General features: G+C 34.9%; 1 protein-coding gene and 1 non-coding gene across 7 annotated transcripts in view; both read right to left on the bottom strand.

The window, feature by feature from the left end:
* The window catches only part of LOC120860843 (unconventional myosin-IXa-like), a 181065-nt gene that overhangs the window by 86000 nt on the left and 69132 nt on the right, over positions 1-25933 (bottom strand). For all 6 annotated transcript variants that reach the window (XM_040236546.1, XM_040236548.1, XM_040236547.1 and 3 more), the window contains 4 exons: positions 19501-19620; positions 7164-7239; positions 2806-2949; positions 1185-1224 (listed from right to left, as the gene is read on the bottom strand). In XM_040236546.1, the coding sequence (XP_040092480.1) occupies positions 1185-1224; positions 2806-2949; positions 7164-7239; positions 19501-19620 (380 nt within the window). The remainder of the gene's footprint in view (positions 1-1184; positions 1225-2805; positions 2950-7163; positions 7240-19500; positions 19621-25933) is intronic.
* On the bottom strand, positions 7219-7400 carry LOC120860856. Its single transcript, XR_005720450.1, has one exon. It is a non-coding gene; the product is annotated as a U2 spliceosomal RNA (small nuclear RNA).

The following is a 25933-nucleotide window of genomic DNA, read 5'->3' as shown; positions in this document are numbered from 1 at the left end:
AAATCAATAGTTCAATTAAAGAAAAATAAGTTATCCATCTGAAGAGAATGAAAAGAACAGGGCAAACACTAGATCCACAGGTGGCATTCAAAATACTAAAAGGCTAAAGAGACAGTGAAGGAAAAAAAAGAAAGACAAATGAACAATGACAAATATTTGACAAAGAACATGGTATGGTCTCCTCTTCTCTCTACATAAAATTTTTCATGATAAGAACATAATCACAAGCCACTCAGTAAATTTTCTTTGTGGTTTAAAACACATTTGCCACTACCACAAACCACATCAGCAATGCATTCAATTTTCTTTGGAAATATAAGGCGACTCAAGTAGAAGGAAAAACTACAGATTCATTTTCTTGTTTCTTAAACTAGAGGATTTTGAGAATAAACAGCCCTTTTTCAGTTCTTTTAAAATCTTTGAATTATGTTCATTAACAAAGTTAATGACAGGACTCCTTTGGAAGGGCACAAGAGAAAGAAAAACTCTAAGATTGTTCTTTAGTAAATCTAATAAACATTTTGGCACACAGTAAGAGTAAGCAAATTACAAGCCCTGGGCCAAATTATGCCCATTGTTTTATAAGATTTCTATGGTTGAAAAAAACTATATGAAATTTAAGTTTCAGTATCCATAAATAAAGTTTTATTGGAATATAGTCACAGTCATTCAGTTACATATTGTCTACAGCTGCATTTGTGCCATGACAGCAGAGCCAAGTAGTTATAACCCAGACCAGATGAGCCTGCCAAGTCTAACTGGACCTTTACAGAAAAACCAGGCTAACTAATGTTAATGATGATGACAGAAATTATTTTTAAATCAGATAAAATTTTAAAATTTTTAATTAGATAAAATTCAGAATGTCTTCTTAACCTGATTTAAGGAGAAATGAAAAAATCTATGCAGAGTCAATTACTCAATGAAAATTTACATCTATATTCAGAAGCTTTTCAAATGCTAGAAAGTGAGATATATCACAAATATTTACCAGCATTAAGCTTTGCCATTTCATAATAACATCCAGCATTATTTCTAAAATGGTTTTAACTGAACATACACAATCTGTATTTTGGGTACAAATAAGATATTTCTTGTTTATGATTTCTATAGATCGTTTGCATGAATAATAAAAAAAATCATGAAGTGAGGCACAAAGGAAAAAATATTTTCATAATACTCACCTTTGGAAGCCCAGGTTTGGATTTGAAATTTTTGTTTCTCCTATAGAGACAAATCTTACATTAGAAGAAGAAAAAAAAAAAAAAAAACATCGAAAAGATGAATTTCAAGTTCTCTACAAAAAGAACACTATATACCCACTTCCAAGTTATAGGTCCTTTAAATGAAAACACTGTCTAATTCAACTAAGCAGGCACCTTTGGGAAAGAAGGATAAGCAAAGCAAAGATATGCCTGCTCCATAATATAGGTACAAACAGACTGAGCTTGATGATCGGTAACATAATGTAGATTCAAAGCTCAAGTTTCATTTTCTTTTGGACCCTAACAGGCCTCTGCATTCTTAACCTACAGAGGCTTTGTTTCTGTCATTTTAAACTTAAAAAGATGCCTAATTTCATGAATTATTAAAATGTACTTTTCACTAAGACTTATGATCTTCCATTTTCAGAAACTATAATAAATTCTGCTCTGCTCTTTTATTCCTTATTCATAATTCAATATCACACTTTGATCAAACCTTTTTTTTTTGTTTTAATGGCTACAAAAAAGGAATAAAAGCCAGTGCTTATGAACATGGGCTGGGGAATCAGGAAGACCTGGGCTTGTTGAATCTGAGCTCTATCACCTACCAAGGTATGATTTTAATCTCTTTAAAACTTGGTTTCATTATGTAACAGTATAAAAGTGATATCAACCTCACAGAGTTGCTGTGAGGATTAAACAAGTTTATTCACAGTTCTGGAATGTAGCATGACATATAAATTGAGCCTATTAACACTGTTAAGAGATGACTTAGGGATTAAGAAATATAATCCAGTCACACTTCTAGCTAATGATCAAAAAATATGCTCTGGAAGTGACTTAAATATATTGATATGAGTAGGTAAGAACTTTTTACTGGTCCACCATGCATGGTTAATACCTATACCCTGAAACCAGTTCTACATCAGGTAAGCAGAAACAGCAGGTTTGGCAAGTATTATCTATCACCATACAGGTGCCCCTTGAACAACACGAGTTTAGACTGTAAGGGTCCAGTTACACATGGAATTCTTTCAACATGAACTACAACAGTACTACTTGATCTGAGATTGGCTGAATCTGTGGATGTGGAATCACAGATACTGAGGAGCAGTGGGTGTGGAGGGCTGACTGTAAGAAACACACAAATTTTCCATTGTGTAGAAGGTTGGCATCTCTAACCAATGCAGTGTTGAATGGTCAACTGTATGTGGTCCCATTCACCATTTCGTAAGAGATCTACCTGCCCAACTTGTTAAGACTGCCAGAATTAAAGGGCAACTGCAGTTAAAAACTAGGAATCTTAAAAAAAGCTAACAGTATTTGCTCTCTCTGGATGTACAGTCTGTAAAAGAGCAATAAAGAATCATCTCCATAAGTATATTCAGTCATGATCTCCTAGTAAGATGAAAACAAATAAACAAATACCAGCTTTATAATACATGAGACTGTCACAGTTCTAAATTCTGACTACTTTTTAATCTTGTTTCCCTTAAAAATCCACTCATGAAAATAATGCTTCAAAATTACCTCTCTTTTTTAGCCAGAAAATTTAAATCAGTTATAAAAAAGGCAAACGATATTGTTGATCAATACTAACGTGAGAATCCCATGGGCTCTCTCCAAGAGTTTGCTGCTAGCTGAATTAGCGAATATCCCATCTTTATCAAGCAAGGAGGTGTTACTTGATAGTTTACTCTGGCGAATCCCAGTTCTGCCATTCCAGGCAAAATCAAATGTTTCACTGTAAAAATTAAATATAGTACAATTTCCTTAATTGAGACATCCCTAACATTCCAGAAATTTCTTTTAAAAGCAAAACAAAGCTTTAAACACTGAAGTTAAAACTTAACTTTACTTAAAAAAGTAAAACAAAGCTTTAAACACTAAAATTAAAATTTAGAAAAAATGCTAAACCAGCAGAAAATGGTTTTATCAAAGAGATTACTGATCAATTTGGGCTAATCTTTTAGTCTCCCAGAACCAAATATTTCTAGGATTCTACCACATTCACATTCAAAAGTACATGATGAGCACACCATATAGCTAAATGCACCATTTAACAATCAGTAAATCATATAATGTATTATAAGATACTGGCATGTCTTTTGTCTTTGTTTCAGGTCCAAAATCCCCATCCTTTAAAAAGTACATATTAGCCCAAGTATAACCACTTCTTTGAGTTTTACTTCTTTTCTGAGAATATTCAATGTACGTAAAATAGAAATAGAAACTGTTTGGTTTTCTCCCTGTTAACTGTCTTTCATTAGTTTAATTTACAGGCCTATAGCCATTGAACCTAAGAAGGCAGAGGACAGTTTCATACCATAAAATTTGATGTATATAACATTATCAAAACAATAAAACTATAGAAATGAAGAACAGGTTAGTGGTTGCTAGAGACAGGAAAGGGACATGGAAGAAAAAGAAGAATACAAATAAGCAGTATGAATAAATTCGTTTATGATGATGAAAGAGTTCTGCATGCTGACTGTGGTGCTGGTTACACAAACCTATGTTGCTGTTGTTTAGTCATTGAGTGGTGTCTGACTCTATTGTGACCCCATGGACTATAGCCCACCAGGCTCCTCTGTCATGGGATTTGCCAGGCAAGAATACTGGAGTGGGTTGCTATTTCCTTCTCTAGGGGATCTTCCCGCCCCAGGGATTGAACCCATGTTTTCTGCTTTGGCTGGTGGATTCTTTACCACTGAGCCACCAGGAAGATAAAATTGCAAAGAAACTACATACATACAAACACAGATTTATTTTAAATGGTGAAAACTATAGTCTAGTTAATATTAATGAAACAATGTAATTTTCCTGGTTTTGATAATGTACTACTACTATATAAGATTCTTTTAAGGAAAACTGAATGAAGAGTACATAGGACTCTATAGACTATATTTCCTTTGTACTCTTTTTGAAACTATTTAAAAATGGAATATAACTTAAAATTTTATTTTCCCATTAGTTCTTTACTTAAATTATACCACTTTTTAGATAGCCAGGACAATATCTTCAAAATCTTTTAATAGCTTTGTTCTATCCTCCTGGTCAAGTTTCTAATGAAGAACAATAGAAAATAATCAAACATAAAAAACTTTATCTATAAAAATTTTCATCAATACCAAAAAATTAGAAACAACCTAAATAGCTAACAATTGGAAATAAATAAAGAAATCATGTCATAACCACACCAATGGGAGTCTATAAGGTCATTAAAAATCATGTCATAGAATAGTTATTTAATGGCATAAAAAATTGTCTGCATATATTATCAAATCTAAATAAAGTATTGGTGCATGGTATGGTTTTGTTTAAGACAATTATATTTATACATATGGAAAGAATACATACAAGAAAAATTTTATGGGCAAAGTAGACATTTGCTCAAACAAGATATATGTATCATCAAAAAAGATATAAAACACACACACACACACACACACACACACACACAAAATACAGAAAAAAAAAAGATACACAAATCACCAATAAGCACATAAAAAGATGCTGAACATGATTAGGTATCAGGGAAATACAAACCAAAACTACAAGGAGATACTACTTTAATCCCATTAAGACAGGCAATAAAACAACAAGGATGTGGAGAAATTGGAACCTTTATCCATTACTAGTGGGAAGGTTTGTTTTTTTTTTTTTTAAGTCGCTCAGTCGTGTCCGACTCTTTGCGACCCCATGGACTGTAGCCCACCAGGCTTCTCCGTCCATGGGATTTTCCAGGCAAGAATACTGGAGTGGGTTGCCATTTAATTAAGCCTTTATCTCTCACTCAAGGAAAATGTACACAGCTAAAAACAGATTTATATTTGCATTTCCTTGTTTTACAAGTGAAGTTGCTCAGTCGTATCTGACTCTTTGCGACCCCATGGACAGTAGCCTACTAGGCTCCACTGTCCATGGGATTTTCCAGGCAAGAATACTGGAGTGGGCTGCCATTTCCTTCTCCAGGGGATCTTCCCAACCCAGGGACTGAACCCGGGTCTCCTGTATTGCAGAGACGCTTTAACGTCTGAGCTAAAGACTACCTCAATTCTTAGTCCTAGATCACCACCAAATCGGTTGTTCCACTCTTATATTTATGACTCACTAATTAGGAATATTCCATAGGCAAGATCCAAAAACCTCTACTCAGTATATACAAGCTAATAATTTCATGACTCATTTGATTTTCTAAGTATCTATTTTTTTATCTTCTCCATCTTCTCACCAATTTTCTCTAAAATATGTCTAAAATAAACTCAACAATACAACAAATATGAGCTGGAAGGATCTCCTGTTAAGGCTGCTAGCTGGCCTTATCCCGATAACATTACTTCAGTGCCAAATATCTTTCTTTATTGTATGCAAAGGAAAAGAATAAAGCTAGTGTGATCAATTTCTCCATGAAGAAGGGTCTCATAAATGAGCTTATACACATCTTTATGATATTAGATTGTCTTTCCATGAGTCCCTAAATTCAGTTAGCTGCTTGAACCCAGAATGATTAATCTTAAACCAAAATATCACACTATTGCAACTAATGTATAAAAACAGAAGCCCATACAGATCACCTCAGACATCCAAAATTGAAAGCAGTACAAAGAAACACAAACTTGGGAATTCCCTGGTGGTCCAGTGGTTAGGATATGGCACTTTCACTGTGGTGGCCCAGGTTCAGTTCCTAGTTGGGGAATTAAGGTCCCACAAGCCACACACAGCAGTCAAAAAAAAAAAAAAAAGGAAAGAAAGAAAGTCCACAAATTAGGAATTAGGAAACTTATAACCATTAAATTGCTTCGGGAAATGCAACAAGTCACAATTCCTTTTTTATATGCAAATCAAGAAAATGAGATCCTTAAGTTAGGTATCTCTAATGACCAGGGTAAGAACACTGCCAGTATATTGAAATAAAGGTACACAGGATCACCAGATTAATGATTTCATTTGTTCTTGAGTAAAATCTAACATGCACATATAATGGTGATTTTTGTCAGCAGCCAACTGTCATACATATACTACAAAGATAGTAAGTCATTCAATCATTCAATTTGCTGGCATTAAAGATAAGCAGGGTTGAGGTCAGATACCTAGGCTGTGAAAGTTCTTGTAGGTTAAAACAGTGAACCAAGACTTCTTGTTATAAGCAATAAAGAGTTGTGAAAAAGTTGTGGAGCAGAGAAGTGACAATATACATTTGAAAGACATAGTAAATCAAAATGGAAAACCTGATCAATGAAGTTAAACCATAATTCTAAATACTAAATAGATCATCCTAATTTTAGTGTCTTACCAGGGCACTAAGAAGCTCAATTCTCTTGATGTTCAAAATGTACACAGAAAACTTTAGATACTAAACAATGTTATTTGCTCATTTTAAGTACAATCTTTATAAAATAGTATGTGCAAAGGAAACAGGAGTTTTATCTACAAACTCAGAAAATTACTTGTACTTGTTACTTTCAAATTTTACTCAAGAATTCTTCATTGAAAATGGTAAAGGTAAGCTGTGGTTACCACATTCATCAAGAAAAGATATTGGAATATTTAAATGTGGCAAAAGTTTAAAGAAAAGGTTTCAGATGGTTTGATATAAATCAAATTACTCAGTTATTACTTACCAGTAAGATTTCTCCATGGAAAGAAGCAGAAAACCCATTACTTTTGCAAAAGATATAAAATGCCAGAAAAGTCTCAGAAATGAAAACATATGAACTCATATTTAATCATTCTGGGGAAACTTTTTTTAATTGTACAACCATTTTACCAGAAGCAATCTTAGATAATATACCCTCTTGTTAACTCTAACCTTATTACACTTTTTATAAAAGTTTTAAGAAGGTTTTTTAAAAGGTCTGATTTTCTTCATATTTTTAAAGCCCCAGAAGTATTATTACTAAGAATTCGAGCTATTTCTTCTGTACTTCCTTGAAAACATAAACCAAACACACTTACTGTTGGTTTTTTTCATTTAGAGTATTCATGCCCTGGAGATCAGAAAGAGGTGTTCTGGGATTTTTCCGAGTTATACCTAGTGTATAGAAAGCAAAAATTTTCAGTCAGTGCTATCAGAAACTAAAGACAAAACAGTTTTTCTAAGAGCAAATGAAATTAATATACTTAAATAGCAAATACTGCTAAACATATCAGAAACATCTACACTTGATCTTAGCCAAAAGGCTGAGAAGCGATATCAGAAACATCTAAATAAAAATATGAACCAAGTCCCATGACTGTTATTTATAAATCCTAGTCAACAATGAAACCAATTAGGGAATTTAATAATAAATTCTTTAAATTCTTCTCTCACTTAAATATATTTAGGAAATCCAAGGGTAACTGGGCTAAAGGCCTAGAAGTATACAAGTTCTTTTCTTATTTTAATATTAAATATTTAATCATTTCGTGTTCAAAAAATTTTTAATTTATTTGCATCACTTTTCAGCAATAGTATATTGCTGACATGAACTGTAGATTTTAGAAATCGATTAATCTTATAAAGACACTGAGAATCAAAGATGAGGAATTGCTTCCTCAGAAATAACAGTATTTTTTAAACAAAAACTCTAATTTAAAAAATAAGCAGAAGATTTGAATAGACATTTTTCCCAAAGAAGATGCACAGATGGCTCACAAGCACATAAAAAGATGCTCAACTTCATTAATCACCAGGGAAACGCAAATCAAAACCAAAATGAGACATCACTTCACACCAGTCAGAAAGGCTATCATTAAAAAACACAAACAATAAGTACTGGCAAGGATGTGGAGAAAGGAAATGCTCATACACTACTGATGGGGATATAAACTGGTGCAGCCACTGTGAAAACAGTATGGAGGCTTCTCAAAAAATTAAAATGGAACTACTATATGAGTGAGCAATTCCACTCCTGGATACACATCTGGAAAAAATGACAATGCTTATTTGAAAAGACACATGCACTCAATGTTCACAGCAGCCCTGTTTATAACAAGCTAAGTAATGGAAGCAACCCATGTGCCCATCAGCCAACAACTGGCATAAGAAGATGTGGTGTGTGTGTGTGTGTCACACACACACACACACAGGCATATTACTCAGATACTAAAAAAAATAAAATACTGCCATCTGCAGCAGTGGAGAGACCTAGAAAATATTATGCTTAGTGAAGTAAGTCAGACAGAGAAAGACAAATACTATATATGACTTATATGTGGAATCTAAAAAAAAAATACCAATGAGTATACATGCAAAACAGCAACAGACTCACAGATACAGAAAACAAACTTGTAGTTACCACACAGGAGAGGGAAGATGGAAGGGACATAATAGGGATATATGATTAAGAGACAGAGATTACTATACATAAAATAGTAAAAGTATTTCTACTTGAGATAAAAATCTTGTATGTGGAAAATACTAAGAAATTCACAAAACAATATTAGGACTACTATTAAATAAGTTCAGCAAAATTACAAGATATAAGATCACTATTCAAAAATCCACTTTGTTTCTATACAATAGCAACTAACAATTGGAAATGAAATTAAGAAAACAATTCCAATAATAGCATTAAAATAATATAAAAGGAATAAGTTGAACAAAAAAATACAATAATTTTAAAAGGAAACCTAAATAAATGGAAAGCCATCTGTGCGCATGGACTGGAAAACTTAATACTGTTTTAAGATCGCAATGTTCCTGAATTCATTTACAGATCAATGCAATCTCTATTAAAATTCCAGCTTTTTTTTTTTACTAAAATGAATAAGCTGACCCTAAAATTGATATGGAAATGCAAATGGCCCAGAAGAGCAAAACTAATGTTGAAAAAAGAGAACACAGTTGGAGGACTCATACTTTCTGAATGCAAAACTTTACTATAAACATATAGTAACTGAGACAGTATGGTACCAGTATAAAGATAGGCAGATCAATGGAAAGGAACCGAGAGTACAGAAATAAACATTTACATTTATGATCAAATGAAATTTGACAAAGGTGCCAAGACAATTCAATGAGAAAAGAATAATCTTTCAACATAAACTGAGAAAACTAGACAACCACATGGAAAAGAATGAAGTTGGTGATCCAGTGGCTAAGACTTTGCCTTCCAATGCAGAAGGCAGGGGTCTGATCCCTTGTGGGGAAGCTAAGATCCCACATGTCTCATGGCCAAAAATTCAAAACATAAACAACAGAAGCAATACTGTAACAAAGACTTCTAAAACAGTCCACATCAAAAAAAAAAAAAGAATGAACTTGGATCAAAGACCAAAATATAAATGGTCAAAGTACAAAACTCTTAAAACGTGGGAGTAAATATTTCTGACTTGGATTAGGCAGTAGTTCTATAGCTATGACATCAAAAGAATAAGCAACCAGAGAGAAAAACTGATAAACAAGGAATTATCAAAATCTAAAACTTTGGGGTTTCAAAGGATTCTATATCAAGAAAGTGAAAAGGCAATCCACAGAATGGTAGAAAATGGCAAATCAAATATCTGATGAGAAACTTGAATCTAGAATATTAAAAGAACTTTCACAACTGAATAATATTAAGACAACCCAATTTTTTAAAGAACAAAGGATATGAATAGGCATTTATCCAAAGATGACAAGCAAACAGCTAATAAGTACATAAAAAGATGTTCAGTATGATTAGTCACCAGAGAAATGAAATTAAAACCACGAGATTGTACTTCACACCCCCTGTGCGTGCGTGCTAAGTAAGTTACTGCAGATGTGTCCGACTCTTTGCAATCCCATGGAGCCCACCAGGCTCCTCTATCCATAGGATTTTCTAAACAAGAATACTGGAGTGGGTTGCCATTTCCTTCTCCATCACGTCCCCTAGCATGATTATAATAAAAATGACAGATAAATGTTGGCAAGGACATGTAAAAACTGGAACCTTGCATATACGCATACGCATGTGCTGCACGCTCAATCATCTGACTCTTTGTGACCCCAGGGACTGGAGCCCACTAGGCTCCTCTGTCCATGGGATTCTCCAGGCAAGATAACTGGAGTGGGTTGCCATTTCCTCCTCCAGGGGATCTTCCCTACTCGGATCGAACCCACATCTCCTGTGTCTCCGGTACTGCTAGGTGGACTCTACCACTGCACCACCTGGAAAGTCCTTCATGAATACACTGCTGAATGTGAAATGACAGTTAGTTTGGAAAACAGCTAGCAGTTCAAGAAAAAATTAAACAGAGTTACCATTTGACCCAGAAATTCCACTACTAAGTATACATCCAGGAGAACTGAAGAGGTAACATCTATACCCGTATAAAAACTGTTACTGGAAAACATATGTCTTGGGATCAACAAATTCAGTTAGAACCTTGAACAACTTTATTTTCTTACATATCTGAATGCATTGATTTCGTTTCACTTATTCAGTTCCTAAGTCATGGATACCAATGATCCTTAAGACAAATTATCATTTTCTATTCTCCATGCCCATTTTTTTCTCCTGCATATTGACACATAATCATCTCAGGCCTTTCCTTAATACTACTAATGCAATTTTCAATTATGTTTCCTCTACTTATTGAGATCACATAGTTGTTGATTTATGCCTCTGCTTTTAGCTCAAAACCTGTTTCAATATCATTCTGATTATTTCATAGTCTTAAATTTGTGCTACTGCTTTACTGGATTCATGTTCTTAAATTCTTCTTAAACTGTAAAACTGCTCACAGGGAATTTTCTTCCCTTTTTTGGAGTATCTTCCTTGTAAACACAATAGGGTGTTTCTTTTGTGTGCATTTCTTTTATGATATCATTTAAACTTTTTGAAAAACCCATTGTGAGACTCTAAATGGTGATGTAAATCTATTCATACTTTTATTAATTTAAAATCATAGTACTTATTTCTCATATTTTGTTTCACATTTATTTCACTCTTCAAACTCATTTTTTCCCCGACAGATAAAGGTTTCTTGTGGTACTTTAAAAGAAGATTCAGGGAAATCCGTGATGGTCCAGTAGTTAGGACTCCGTGTTTTCGCTGTGGAAGGCAACGATTCAACCCCTGATCAGGGAACTAAGGTTCCATGAACAATGCAGAGTGTCCCACTCCCCAACAAAAATTCAATTCTTGTTATTACTGTGTTTGTCTGTAAGGCAGACCTTCATGTTTGTTTACCCATATTGATTTCCAAAATTTGATAAATAGCCGTATTTTACCAACTCAATAAAAACAGCTCCCTGACATACCTCCAGGCTTCATCAAAATATATACTGGCATACCTTGTATGTGTTTCTGTCGACCATTTTCAAACAGGAATTCTAGTCATATAACATTTTTAGAATATTTTAAATTATGTTAGTGCAAGTCTCTGTATAGGGCAATAGCCAAAGGGCTTTGGCATTCATTATCACATTTGAGTCTCGCACTGCCCCTGTGCAGAGAGACCACCTTTCAGAGAAGGAAACTGAAGCTCTGAGAAACACCTTCCACACACAGTAACACAAGGGCTAAGTGGCAGAGCCAGAATTTGGGCCTAGTCCTGCCTGACTCCAAATGCCAGGCTGTCATCTCTCTTTGAGAGTAATGTGAGGGTCCCTACGTCATAATCTATGTGCCCCACCACAAACCTCAGGTCTTCCAAGAACTGGAGCCTTCCTCAATATTAGGCGAGCAAGCTGCTGGTTCCCACTCTGATCTGGAGGAAGCCCTTATGAATAAGGTGTGGACATTTCCTGGGGTTTCTATATTTTTAATATTCTTAATTCCATGAAAAATAGCCTTTTCTACATATCTATAATTTATGTCAGGCTTCATGATAAGCAATTAATCTTTTAAATTGTGGCAAAATTTACACATTGTAAAACATATTCATTGTAAGCATATAGTTGGTCAAGTATAGGGAAAAACTGCCACCGAAGAAGATATACTGAGTGACTAATAAAGCTGGCAATCTTTAGAGCCTAGGGATCATTCATATATCTTCTTTTCTAAGTGTATGCTTAAACCTCTTGACCATTTTCAATTGAACTGTTTCTCTTATTGCAGTTTTTCCATATTTTGTCTTTGAGTCCATTATCAGTTATGTATTATAAATTATTATGAATATTGTTTCTCAGGCTGTGAGATGTTTTTTCTTTTAACAATATCTTGAAAGTTTTCAATTTTGATGAACTTCAATAATTAATCTCAGTTTTTTTTCTTTTATACTTCATGCTCTTATGTTCCATCTAATAAATTTTGTCCCAAGACTGCAAAGATCTTCTCTCAGGTTTTCTTCTGTAAATTTAACATTTTATTCTTTGCAAAGAGCTGTATGACCCATTTCAAGTTAATGTTTATGTATAATATAAGGTAAGGATCAAAGTTCTCAAGTGATGGGTTTGGATGCCAAAATCTTAGTTTTTTGACTGTTGAATTTTAAGCCAGCTTTTTCACTCTCCTCTTTCACTTTCATCAAGAGGCTCTTTAGTTCTTCTTTAGTTTTCTGCCATAAGGGTGGTGTCATCTGCATATCTGAGGTTATTGATATTTCTCCCGGCAATCCTGATTCCAGCTTGTGCTTCATCCAGCCTAGCTTTTCTTGTAACATTGTCTAATTTTGGTTTTAGAGTAATTATACTGGCCTCATGATATGATTCGTATAGTATTCCTTGCTCCTTTGTTTTTTGGAATAGCTGAGCAGAACTGGTATTATTCTTTTCTTAAACATTTTTAAAATAAAACTGGTTATCCAAACTATTTGAGTTTGGACTTTTCTGTTTCCATGTGTGGGAAGATTTTATTTATGAATCCAATCACTGATAGAAGACTAAACAAATTCTCTATTTTTTCTTGGATCAATTTTGATAACTTGTTAACATTCAAGGCATTTATATATTTCATCTAAGCTGCTGAATATTCTGCCATAAATATTATCTCTCCTCAATCTTTTGATGTCTATACCATATGTAAATGTCTCGTTCATTTCAAATAACAGTATTTTTGTTTTCTCTCATATTTCTTAATCAGAATGGCTAGAACTACACTATCCAGGTACAGTAGCCACCAGCAATATGTGGCCATTCAAATTTAAGCTGATTTAATTAAATTTCAGTTTTTAAATTTTAAAAGAAAACTTCAGGTGTTTAATAACAAAATGTGGCTAATGGCTACAGTTTTGAAGAGCATAGCTGGAGAACATTTTCATCCTCACAGAAAGTGCTACTGATCAGTACTGGAACTCAAGCTTTATTAATTTCAAAAATTGATCTTTTGGTTTCCACTGATTTTCTCTAATGCTGTCGGCTTTCTATTCAGTGGTTTTAGTTCCTTTACTTCCTTCTACTTATTTTGGGTTTAATATGCTCTTCTTTTTGTAGCTTCATAAAGTAAAAGCTTAGATCACTGATTTTTAACCTTATTTCTTTTCTTAGATAAGGATTTAAAGCTGTCAGTTTTCTTCAAAGCACTTTAGTTGCATTACACAATAAATTATATAAATTATAAATTGCTGGTCCCTCATCTTGTTCATGAACATTACAGTCTCTTATACCCCAAGAAGGTCAGAGGTATGGGTTTAAATTGAAGTAACATTCTATCACACCCTCCCTCATTCTTTCTTTTCCCAGCATCTTATTTCTTCCCTTTCCAGGGCTCCTGATCTTTGTGGGAGTTGCAGCTCATGCTCTTAAGAAACCTAATTTCTTCCCCCTCTTCTAATTTCCTCCCTGCAAATCTCAGAGAGATTTGTAGAGAGAAGGTGGGAGACCAGAAATGAAATGGAGGCGCAAGAGCCACAATAGCTTTTATGTCTAAATCTCAAAGGTCACACACTGTCACTTCTGCCACATTCAATTTGTTAGAAGGAAATCACTAAGTACTACATGTGCCTTTTCAATGGAGGAGTATCAAAAAACTGATGGACATATTTTAAACCCCCAGAACAATATCATAATTTTTTACCCTAAAAAAATCATTTATCTTTTTAAAAGAACTAGATAAGGAAAGAAAATATGTACAGTCATATTTTTATACATATGTATTACTTCTGGTTTCTTTATTCCTTATAATAATTCACAGATCAGTAAACTAGAGTACAGATCAAACCCACTGCCTATTTTTGCATGGCCTGTAAGCTAAAAGAGATTTTAATTTTTAAATGACTGAGGAAAAAAATCAATGAAACAGTACTTTTGTGACATGTGGAAATTATATGGAATTTAAATAATAGTGTCTATAATAAGATTTTATTGGAATGTAGCCACGCTCATTTATTTCTGTATTGTCTATAACGCCTTTCAGAACTGAGTTGTTTCAACACAACATATGACCCACAAAACCTAAAACAGTTACCATCTGACTCTTTGCAGAAAACATTTACCAACCTCTACTATACATCCAAGTTACCATCTGATGTCATTTCCTTTTAACCTAAAGAATTTCCATTATTTCTCCTCTTGGAACACATATTATGAAGATAAATTCCCTCAGATTATCAGATTATCTATTTATATGAAAATGTCTTTATTGCAGCTTCTTTTTTAAAGTATTTTCTTTAATGCTTTTATTTATTTGGCTGCTCCAGGTCTTAGTTGCAGCACGCGGAATCTTTGAACTTCAATCTCCATTGCAGTATGTGGGATCTTTCAGTTGTGGCATACAAACTCTTAGTTGTGCCATGTGGGATCGAGTTCCCTGACCAGGGATCAAGCCAAGCCCCTTGCATTGGGAGGGCAGACTCTTAGCCACTGGACCGCCATCAGGGAAGTCTCTATTTCAGCTTCATTTTTGAAAGATACTTTTCTTAATTGATGATTGGACATTGTGGATGATGCATTGTAATAACAATGAATTCCGTTATGTTTTTCTGCAGACTTGATTTTTCTTCTAAAAGACAATTAACTTGTCTGTCCACAAACTATAAATTATAGCTTTTATAGCTATTTTTGTTTTCTGGGTCTTGTGTTGTTCTACTGGATTTTAAATTTCAGCCTCCATTACTTTCAATGAGCAGACAGGTGTTAATCATATCATTATAAGCAAGTCTCATTTTATTGCACTTCACTTTATCATGCTTTGGAGATACTGCATTTTTTACAAGAAGATTTGTGGCAACCCTGTGTTGAGCATATCTATCAGCACAGTTTTTCCAACAGCATTTGCTCACATAGTGTCTCTGTGTCACGTTTTGATAATGTTTGTAATATTTCAAAGTTTTCCACTATTATAATATTTGTTACAGTGATCTGTGATCAGTGATCTTTGATGTAACTACTGGTCCCTGAAGGCTTGGATTATAGATACCATTTTTTAGCAATAAAGTATTTTTAATTAAGGTATATCATTTTTTTCCAAATAAAACTATTGAACAATTGGTAGATTACAGTATAGCATAAATATAACTTTTATGTGTACTGGGAAACCAAAAAATTCATGTGACTCCCTTCACTGTGATATTTGCTTTATTACAGTGATCTAGAATCGGCTCTGAAACTGCTCAGAGGTATGCCTGCATTCTCCTATATTTAATGTAATTTCCTCTGGGCTGCTTTCAAGATTTCCTTTTTATTTCTGGCATTTAGCAATCTGCCTACAATGTGTCTAGTAGCGTTTTTCTTTTGTATTGGTTCTGGGTGGAGGTCACTGATTGTCTTTAAACTCCAAGTTAGTTTTTCTCAAATATGAGTAGTTTTTATCTACCATTTCAGCCATTATAGTTTTTTGCCTCTTTCTCTCTCACCTCTACTTCTGGGATTCTAACTAAAGACAGTAAGAATTCAGCTATCCCCTAAGAGGAGCTATGAAGAGATAACAAAAGGACCTCAGTTTAAAAAAATCAGTAAACTGCACTTGTGTTTTTCAAAAATTATCTCCTATTTGGTTTGCAGTTCTATTTACTTATTTATTTTTTATCTTTTTGGCCATACTGTATGGCATGCAGGATCTTAATTCCTGACCAGGGATTGAACCCGTATCCTCTGCACTGAGAGCACAGAGTCTTAACCACTGGGCTGTCTCCTACAGTCTCCCCCAAATACTCAGAACAGTCAGCCAGGTATGGATGGCTCTAAGTTTGGGTATTAGCCTTTTGGCAGCTCTCTCCATTCCAGGATTTTCCTCCTAAACGTCAAGCTTCTTTGCCAGTCCTCAACTTAGTCCTCTGACACTTCAAACCAGTATAGTTGTGGTTTTCTGTTCCTCGAGCTATGGGAGCTGGGGAGCACCTTGTGTAAATAGCCACAAATTCCCAATTCTTACCCACTACTTAACCATGGACTTCCCTGGTGGCTCAGACAGTAAAGTGTCTGCTTACAATGCGAGAGACCGGGGTTCAATCCCTGATTCAGGAAGATCTCCTGGAGAAGGAAATGGCAACCCACTCCAGCACTCTTGCTTGGAAAATCCCATCGACGGAGGAGCCTGGTAGGCTACAGTTCAAGAGGTCGCAAAGAGTCGGACATGACTGAGCAACTTCACTTTCTTTCTTTCTACTCACTACTTTACTTTCTTTAAAGGATAAACTTCCCACTAGTTTCTGCTTTTTTTTGGTCTGTTAGTATTTTTTCTCTTTTCTAGTGTTTTTAATAAACAGTTACCTTAAAATTTTTTTCCAGGTTTTACCATTGCTACCTGTGGCAGGGTTCATTTACCTCACCTATTCACCATTACTATTACATAACACTAGTTAGCCCCCTAATTTTTTTAAAACAATCTCCCAAACTTGAATTTATAATTTTATATGTTATAAAATTTTAATTATTGGTAGTACTATAATGGATAGGAATACCAGACCACCTGACCTGCCTCTTGAGAAACCTGTATACAGGTCAGGAAGCAACAGTTAGAACTGGACATGGAACAACAAACTAGTTCCAAATAGGAAAAGGAGTACATCAAGCCTGTATATTGTCACCATGCTTATTTAACTTATATGCAGAGTACATCATGAGAAACAATGGGCTGGAAGAAGCACAAGCTGGAATCAAGATTGCAGGGAGAAATATCAATAACCTCAGATACACAGATGACACCACCCTTATGGCAAAAAGTGAAGAAGAACTAAAAAGCCTCTTGATGAAAGTGAAAGAGGAGAGTGAAAAAGTTGGCTTAAAGCTCAACATTCAGAAAACTAAGATCATGGCATCTGGTCCCGTCACTTCATGGCAGATAGATGGGGAAACAGTGGAAACAGTGGCTGACTTTATTTTTCTGGGCTCCAAAATCACTGCAGATGGTGACTGCAGCCATGAAATTAAAAGACGCTTACTTCTTGGAAGAAAAGTTATGACCAACCTAGACAGCATATTAAAAAGCAGAGACATTACTTTGCCAACAGAGGTCTGTCTAGTCAAGGCTATGGTTTTTCCAGTAGTCATGTATGGATGGGAGAGTTGGACTGTGAAGAAAGCTAAGCGCCGAAGAATTGATGCTTTTGAACTGTGGTGTTGGAGAAGACTCCTGAGAGTCCCTTGGACTGCAAGGAGATTCAACCAGTCCATTCTGAAGGAGATCAGTCCTGGGTGTTCATTGGAAGGAATGATGCTAAACCTGAAACTCCAATACTTTGGCCACCTCATGCGAAGAGTTGACTCATTGGAAAATACTCTGATGCTGGGAGAGATTGGGGGCAGGAGGAGAAGGGGATGACAGAGGATGAGATGGCTGGATGGCATCACTGACTTGATGGACATGAGTTTGAGTAAACTCCAGGAGCTGGTGATGGACAGGGAGGCCGAGTGTGCTGCAATTCATGGGGTCGCAAAGAGTCGGACACGACTAAGCAACTGAACTGAACTGATAATGGAAAATAGCATAAACTACCTAAAGTAATGGAAAAGTCCACTTCCACAAATGTAGAAATAAATTTGCAAGAGTACAATGTATAATATCCTTCTGCAGCTCGTGATAAAATTGGTGCTCTCTTATTCTACACCCATACATACCTACCCGGAAACAATTAGGCCTGTGAGTCATGAAAATTGACAAAGCAAGTAAACTACTGGAAAAATTTAAAAGTTAAAAAGAACTCATTTAAGTGCCCCCTCAAAAGATTTGTAGACTGTTTTCAATAATATCCCCTGGATTAAAAGATTTAGAAAAGGAAGATGTGTATTTGGAATAAAGCCTTGTATACCTTTTAGAAACAAGAGCAATAATTAAGAGTAACATTTAAGATGTATTTTTTAAATTAAATACTTACCTTTGCTTTTCTAGAATGAGAAAATATTTTAATAATATTTTTCAAAATGTATTACACATTTTCTTATACCAAAACAGCATAGTAAGAAGAACTGAAGAAAGAATCCACAACATTTGCCTTTAGGAATTCTACTTATATTCTCCTTTTACTGATAATTAAACACTAATATTCCATGGAATTTCAATCACAGAATTGTGAAGTTAGCAAAGTAAATCTGTGATCAGTAAAAAGCTCAAAATACAAGACTGACTAATTCAGGTCCATTATATTATATGCAAACTGCTGAGTTAGTATTCTTAAGTATTCTTCGTATTCTTAAGGATCCCTTTATTCTCAGTACAGCAATAGCAACAGCCAAACAACAGTAATTCCACAACCAAAATAATCCATTTTCATGCAGAATGAGTAGAAAAAATAGAAAAGGAGAAAATGGAGACCAAGGGCATCTTTTCACACCAATTTTATATTAAAAAAAAAAAAAGAACACCCATTATGATTATATCATTCTTCCTTAAGCCAAAACATTAACTGGTGGTTTTGCTCCAAACCAGACATGGCAAAGTCTGATAGGAGAATTATAGTCAAACTAAGTGGATTTGCCAATGATACATGAAAGCAACACTGCTGATGTTGAAGTTCAAGTATAAATAAGCATAAAAATCAGCAGGAATTTGAAAGAGAGGAAATTATTGGCACTGTTAAATATGTTAATTATCTTGATTGTGATATGAGTTCACACATGTGTCAAAACTGTATGCTTTGACCTGCAGTTTATTCTACCTCAACTAGATTTCAATAAAGTTCAGGAAAAAATCAACACTCATTTTTACTCATTACTTGGATAAAGACAAAAATGGAAATCAATTAAAAGTTTGTAACCAAGTATAAATAACAACTCAAGGATCATAGATAAATAGTCATCCAAATTAAAAGAATATGTATATTATCTTTATACATATATCAATTCTTTCTTTATATCCAGAAAAAGAATGAAAGTCTGAATGGTGGTATCCTGAGACTCCCTGGTCAAAGGATGATAGAGGTCACATTGTCTATTCCATTTAGGTTCCACCCAGGTGTAGAATGCTCCTGGTTTCCATTTCCAAATGGATGCGATAACACAGAGTTTATTAATCAGGATTTGCAGCCTTACTGTACTTCTCTTCCTTGCACCTCTGCAGAATCTCTAAGCTCCTCTGGTGGACTGGGTGTTGGAGAAAGCTAATACTATCCATACTTTTCAAAACTGCACATGGCGCTGTATCATCATGTCCTTAGGAAGCAAAAGAAAAACAAAAAAATGGAGAAAAGAAAAAGATATTTTATAAGCCCACACCAACAGAGAATCAAGGACAATGCTGCCAACTATTTTAAGAGTACATAAAATTGTATCAAGTAATTATGGTTAAATGTGAATAATTTTTCCAATTAATTTGAAGAAATTACACAAAAAGAAAAAAATAAAGGTCCTGTTTAGGTATTCAAAGCATTCTTTTTCAGTACTCAACATGTTGTTGCGTTCACACCATACTAAAAATCTCTAATTTAAAATACTAGGGAAATTACAAAAACAATTTGTATGGTGCCATTTTTTTTAATGGACTTATTTTTACCAGGTCTGAAATATAATTAGAATATAGTTGGCAACAATGTAAGAAACACTGATGGAATCCCAAAGAGAAACAAACCCAAAACAATTTACCAAAAGTTAAACTTTCACAAATCTTGCAATTAACCACACTTGTAGGAAATCCAAGTGTGTCAATGTTGAAAAAGTAGAAAGAAAAGCACCACAGAACCGGAAAACCCAGCAGCACTTCTGTATTTACAAATCTGAAAACAAAGCTGGAGAATCTGTCAAAATTAACTATTGGGAAGAAAAGGAAGAGAGCACATTCAAGCAAGGACCAAAGCCCCAGATTAGTGTTACTGAAACAGTGGGTCACTCAAGCAGTAAAGAGAGAAGGAAGACTGTACCATAAATATTAGGAATAAATGGATTTAAAGAGAATTCGGGTTTTCCAGGCTTGGAAGGTGTTGAGAATCATTTATACGGAGAACATCTCTAGAGTTAGGACATTAAGTTCAAATGTAAGTAACTTTGCCTTTAAAACACAAAAGTGAATAGTTTAAAAACAGACAGAGGCAAATTAAGCAACACATAATTATGTACTAAAGTTCCACTAGTATGCACATACTGTATAATTAGGAAGAAGATACTATCTATGAATAGTTCTCAAGGAAGAATCATTTTAAAAGTTAAACAGAGGCAGAGTAATTCAAAGAGATTTGCAAAGCATGGTTTAATCAAACTATAATTCCTTAAACTGGATACCAACACCCAGAGAATAGGCATCAACTTTTCAGCTAAGGAGATAGAAACTCATGATGCCATAACAATAGATTACAATAGACAGACATAGGTATATGTATTTGTATATCTGATATAGATGTAGTCAGGTTATACACAATATTTTAAGAATTCATACTAGTTAATTTAAAAATAAGCTAATAAAACATTATCTTATTTATATAGTACGGAGAGTCCATAGTTGCAAGTGTTCAATGCTTCAAAAGAGACAAGTTTTACCAAGTAACCACCATTTCTCAGTCAAAAGATACCTCAATAAAAATATTCTATTCTCAGTAATCTCCCACCTTGATTGGTGCTTGGAGAAGGAATGCTTAGGCTCAGATGAGCCTACATCTGGCTAGTAACATGGTGGAGTAGAGTTGGGAGGCTATCAGTGGAGGGGGACCATTTGAGGAAAAAAACACCTGGTGAGTTCTACTCATACTCTATCCAAATTTTAATTTTCTAAAGTTATCACCAGACTTTCAGGTCCTTCAATATCTAATGATATACAGCAGTCAGAAATAATTTAAGAAAATTATGGTATTAAAGTATTTTGTATAAAAGTTCAGAATATTAAATATACTAAATTATGATGTAATCTTAAGTTGAAACTCACTCAAAATTGATACAGCCATTGTACTCATATTAGTCTCTCAGTAGTGTCTAACTCTTTGCAACCCCATGGACTGTAACCCACCAGGCTCCTCTGCCCATGGGGATTCTTCAGGCAAGAATACTGGAGTGGGTTGCCATGCCCTCCTCCAGGGGATCTTCCCAACCCAGGGATTGAACCCAGGCCTCTCGTGGATTCTTTACCATCTGAGCCACCAGGGAAGCCCTACTAAGCACAATTTCAACTGGATAATGGGTAATTTTCTATCTGTGATCGTTTTGTGTCTTACCGGCATACCTACAATTCAGGTATGAATGAAAATTCTTTCATTTTGCTTTCCATGCCTTCGTTTAACTCTTTACCAATTTTAAAGATTTTGCTTTACACACTCTAATACTGTTTCTAACCCTTAAAGTGATATTCCTCTCTTTGTTGTGTTCATCAGCTCCCTGTCAAAACAGTTTGGTTTCCTAGGATGGTTTTATAAGTACATTTGCAGTGGAGTCTCAGACTCTTAAAAGGTTTACTTAGTGTTTGCTTGTGCTAGTTTCTAGCCTAGTCTGGATAATTTCTCAGTCTGAGATTATGCATCAAACTGCATAAATTCCCACGCATGGTTAACAGCCATAACCCATGCATGGTGAAGATATAGAACACTAATTTTTTTAGGCAAGCTTTGTTTTCAAACTTTATCCAAGGCCTTACACATATTGATAAGATTATTCTTGTTCCTCATAGGCAGGGCAAATAAACAGAATTTTTCAATTATCTTTTCAGTGACAGAAAAGTTCAAGCTCTTTGAAGCTCCTTATACCACATAACAGGGGCTTAATTCCAGCTTCCTTGTAGCATTCAAATCTGAAACCGTGTCTCTGGTCCTGTAACAGTTTCTATAATGCCAGTTTCCAGGGCTTTTTTAAAGGTATATTTTTAATGGTCATTTTTTAAAGATAAATTTCACATACAGTAAAATTCACTAATCTCAAGTATACAGTTTGGTAAGCTTAAACAGTTATATCATATAATCCTCAATCAAGATATAGAACATTTTCATCACCTCAACTAGTTCTTGTATTCCCTTCTGGTAAATACCATCCCTATCCCTCCCAGAGTCAACCAAGTAATGATCTATGTATTATTTAACCTGTTCTTAAACTAAATGAAATCATATAGTACATATTCTTTCATATTCTGGCTTTCTGATAAATATTTTTGTGACTCATTCATCCTATCAGTAGTTTAGTATTTTAATTGCTAAATAATGTAACAAGGTAGGAATATATCACAACTTGGTTATCGTTTCTTTCACTGATGGATATTTGGATGTTTCCAATCGGAGGTTATTATAAGTAAAGCCACAATAGACATTCATTCTATGTGCATTTGTATATAACAGCTTCATAGAAATACAATTCACATAGCACACAATTCACTAGTCTAAAGTGTATAAGAGGTGAGGTGAAGTCGCTCAGTCGTGTCCGACTCTTTGCGACCCCGTGGACTGTAACCTACTAGGCTTCTCCGTCCATGGGATTCTCCAGGCAAGAATACTGGAGTGAATTGCCATTTCCTTCTCCAGGGGATCTTCTCGACCCAGGGATCGAACCCCGGTCTCCCGCATTGGAGGCAGACGCTTTAACCTCTGAGCCACCAGGGAAGCCCCAAAGTGTACAATTCAGAGGTTTTTAGTAAAATTCCCAAAGCTGTTTAACCATCATCACAATCAATTTTAGAATACCTTCATCATATCAAAGAGAAACCCTATATTTTTAAACTATCACTTCCCTTCTCATTTCCCAGTCTTCTCACTACAGTCCTAGGCAAACACTAACCTATATTCTATATACAGATTTGCCTATTCTAGAAAATTGATATAAATGGAATCATACAGTATGTGACCTTTTGTGCCTTACTCTTTCACTTAACAAAATGTTTTCAAGCTTCATCCACGTTGTAGCATGTTCTAGTACCTCATCCATTACATGACAGAATAGTACTCCATTGTATGGATATAGCAGTTTGTTTATCCATTCAATTGCTGATGAATATTTGAGTTGTTTCTATCAATATCTTTCGGCTACTATTAGTACGTGCTAAGAACATCAGGTACAGGTTTTGTTTGAACACCTGTTTTCAATTCTTTTAGGTATCTACCTAAGAGAGGCACTCATTACTAGATAAAATGTAACTAGCAGGGTGTTTTAGGCAAAGTGGCTACATCGTTTTACATTTTCACTAGCAGCATATGAGGCTTCCAATTTCTCCACATCCTTACCAACATTATTTCCTGTCTACTTTATTACAGCTGTGAAGTGAAGTGGTATTCTCACTGTGGTTTCAATATGCATTTCCCTGATGACATATTATATTGAGCATATTTTTCATGTGTTTTATTAACTATTTGCATATCTTCTTTAGAGAAATGTCTTTTCAGATCCTTTGCCCTTTTAAAAATCAGGTTATTAGTTTTCTACTATTGAACTGCAAGGAATGCTTACGATCTAGATATCAGTTCCTTATCAGATACATGTTTTATAAATATTTTCTATCATTCTACGAGTTGTCAGTTCTCAATAGTGTCCTCTGAGGCACAAAAGTTTTCTATTTGGGTAAAGTCTAATTTATCCCTTTTTGTACTTGGTTGCTTATGTGTTAGGTGTCATACCTAAGAAACCACTGCCTAATCCAAACTGAGAAATGTGAATCCTCCAACTTTTGCCTTTCATGCATTTCTAGATTCCTTTACATATCAATTTTGGGGTCAGCCTTGTCAATAGCTGGGGTTTTGACAGGACTATGCTGAATCTGTAGATCCATTATTGCCAGCTAACTACATTAACCCTTTCAATGCATGAAAGCAGAATATTTTTCCAATAACTGCAGTATTCCTTAAATTTTTTCAACAATATTTTGCAGTTTTGGTGAACAAGTCTTGAAATTCTTTTGTTAAATTTACTAATAGAATTCTATACTTGTTGGTGCTCTTGTAATTAGAGCACCAACTTAATTTTGTTTTCAGGTTTTTCATTTTTAGTGTATAGAAATACAACCGATTTTGCATATTGATTTGGAGTCTTACAACTTGATGAGGTCATTTATTATCTCCAGCAGATTTTTTTTGTAGATTCCTTAGGCAATTTTATATACAATATGCCATCTATAAACAAAATAGTTTCTTCCTTTCCAATTTGGATGTCTTTTCTTTCTTTTCCTTGCCTGTTTACTCTTACCAGTATCTCCAGGGCAATGTTATACAGAAGATGTGAAAGCAGATATCCTGTCTTATTTCTGATCTTAAGGGAAAAGTATTCAGTTATTCACCATCAAATATGGATTTTTCACAGGTCCCCTTATCAGGATGAGGAAGTCTTCTCTCTATTCCTAATTTGTTCAGCATTTTTATAATGAAAAACATGAAAAGGTATTCACTTCTGTGAGGCCTTTTCTGTATATGTTTAGGTGATGATGTGATTTTTGTCCTTTATTCTATCAATGTGGTGTATTACTCTGACTTAATTTTTCTAAGCTGAACCAACCTTGCATTTCTGAGTAAATTTCAGTAGATAATGGTATAAAATATTGTTTACATATTGCTGAACTCAGCTTATAAGTATTCTGTTGACAGTTTTTGTTGAGGGATATTGGTTTGTGGTTTTCATTTCTATGATGTCTTATCTGGTATCCTGGCAACACTGTCTTCACCAAAAGAGAACAAAAGCATTCCCCATCTTCTATTTCTTGGGAAGAGTTTATAAAGAATTGGTGCTAATTTTTCATTTCATTAAGTACTGGGTAAAATTTATCAGTGAATTCACTGTTCTTGGCTTTGCTCTGTGGGAAGATTTTTTTCATAACTAATCCAATCTCTCTTCCTGTGACAGGCCTATTCAGACTTTCTTTTTCTTCTGAAGTCAGTATATAGGCTGTTAGCATCTTTCCAGGAATTTTTCCATTTCCACTAGATTTTAATTTGCTGCCATACAACTGTTCATAGTATTATAATCCTTTTCATTTCCATCAGTTCAGTAGCAACACCCTCCTTTATTTCCCCAATTTGACGCTTACTCCTTGGAAGAAAAGTTATGACCAACCTAGATAGTATATTCAAAAGCAGACACATTACTTTGCCGACTAAGGTCCGTCTAGTCAAGGCTATGGTTTTTCCTGTGGTCATGTATGGATGTGAGAGTTGGACTGTGAAGAAGGCTGAGTGCCGAAGAATTGATGCTTTTGAACTGTGGTGTTGGAGAAGATTCTTGAGAGTCCCTTGGACTGCAAGGAGATCCAACCAGTCCATTCTGAAGGAGATCAACCCTGGGATTTCTTTGGAAGGAATGATGCTAAAGCTGAAACTCCACTCCAGTACTTTGGCCACCTCATGCGAAGAGTTGACTCACTGGAAAAGACTCTGATGCTGGGAGGGATTGGGGGCAGGAGGAGAAGGGGACGACCGAGGATGAGATGGCTGGATGGCATCATGGACTCGATGAACGTGAGTCTGAGTGAACTCCGGGAGATGGTGATGGACAGGGAGGCCTGGCGTGCTGCAATTCATGGGGTCGCAAAGAGTCGGACACGACTGAGCGACTGAACTGAACTGAACTTTCTCTTTTTCTT

This window comes from Oryx dammah, unplaced genomic scaffold (genome assembly GCF_014754425.2).
Source record: "Oryx dammah isolate SB20612 unplaced genomic scaffold, SCBI_Odam_1.1 HiC_scaffold_11208, whole genome shotgun sequence".
NCBI lineage: Eukaryota > Metazoa > Chordata > Mammalia > Artiodactyla > Bovidae > Oryx > Oryx dammah.
This window is presented reverse-complemented; position numbering and strand designations above follow the sequence as displayed.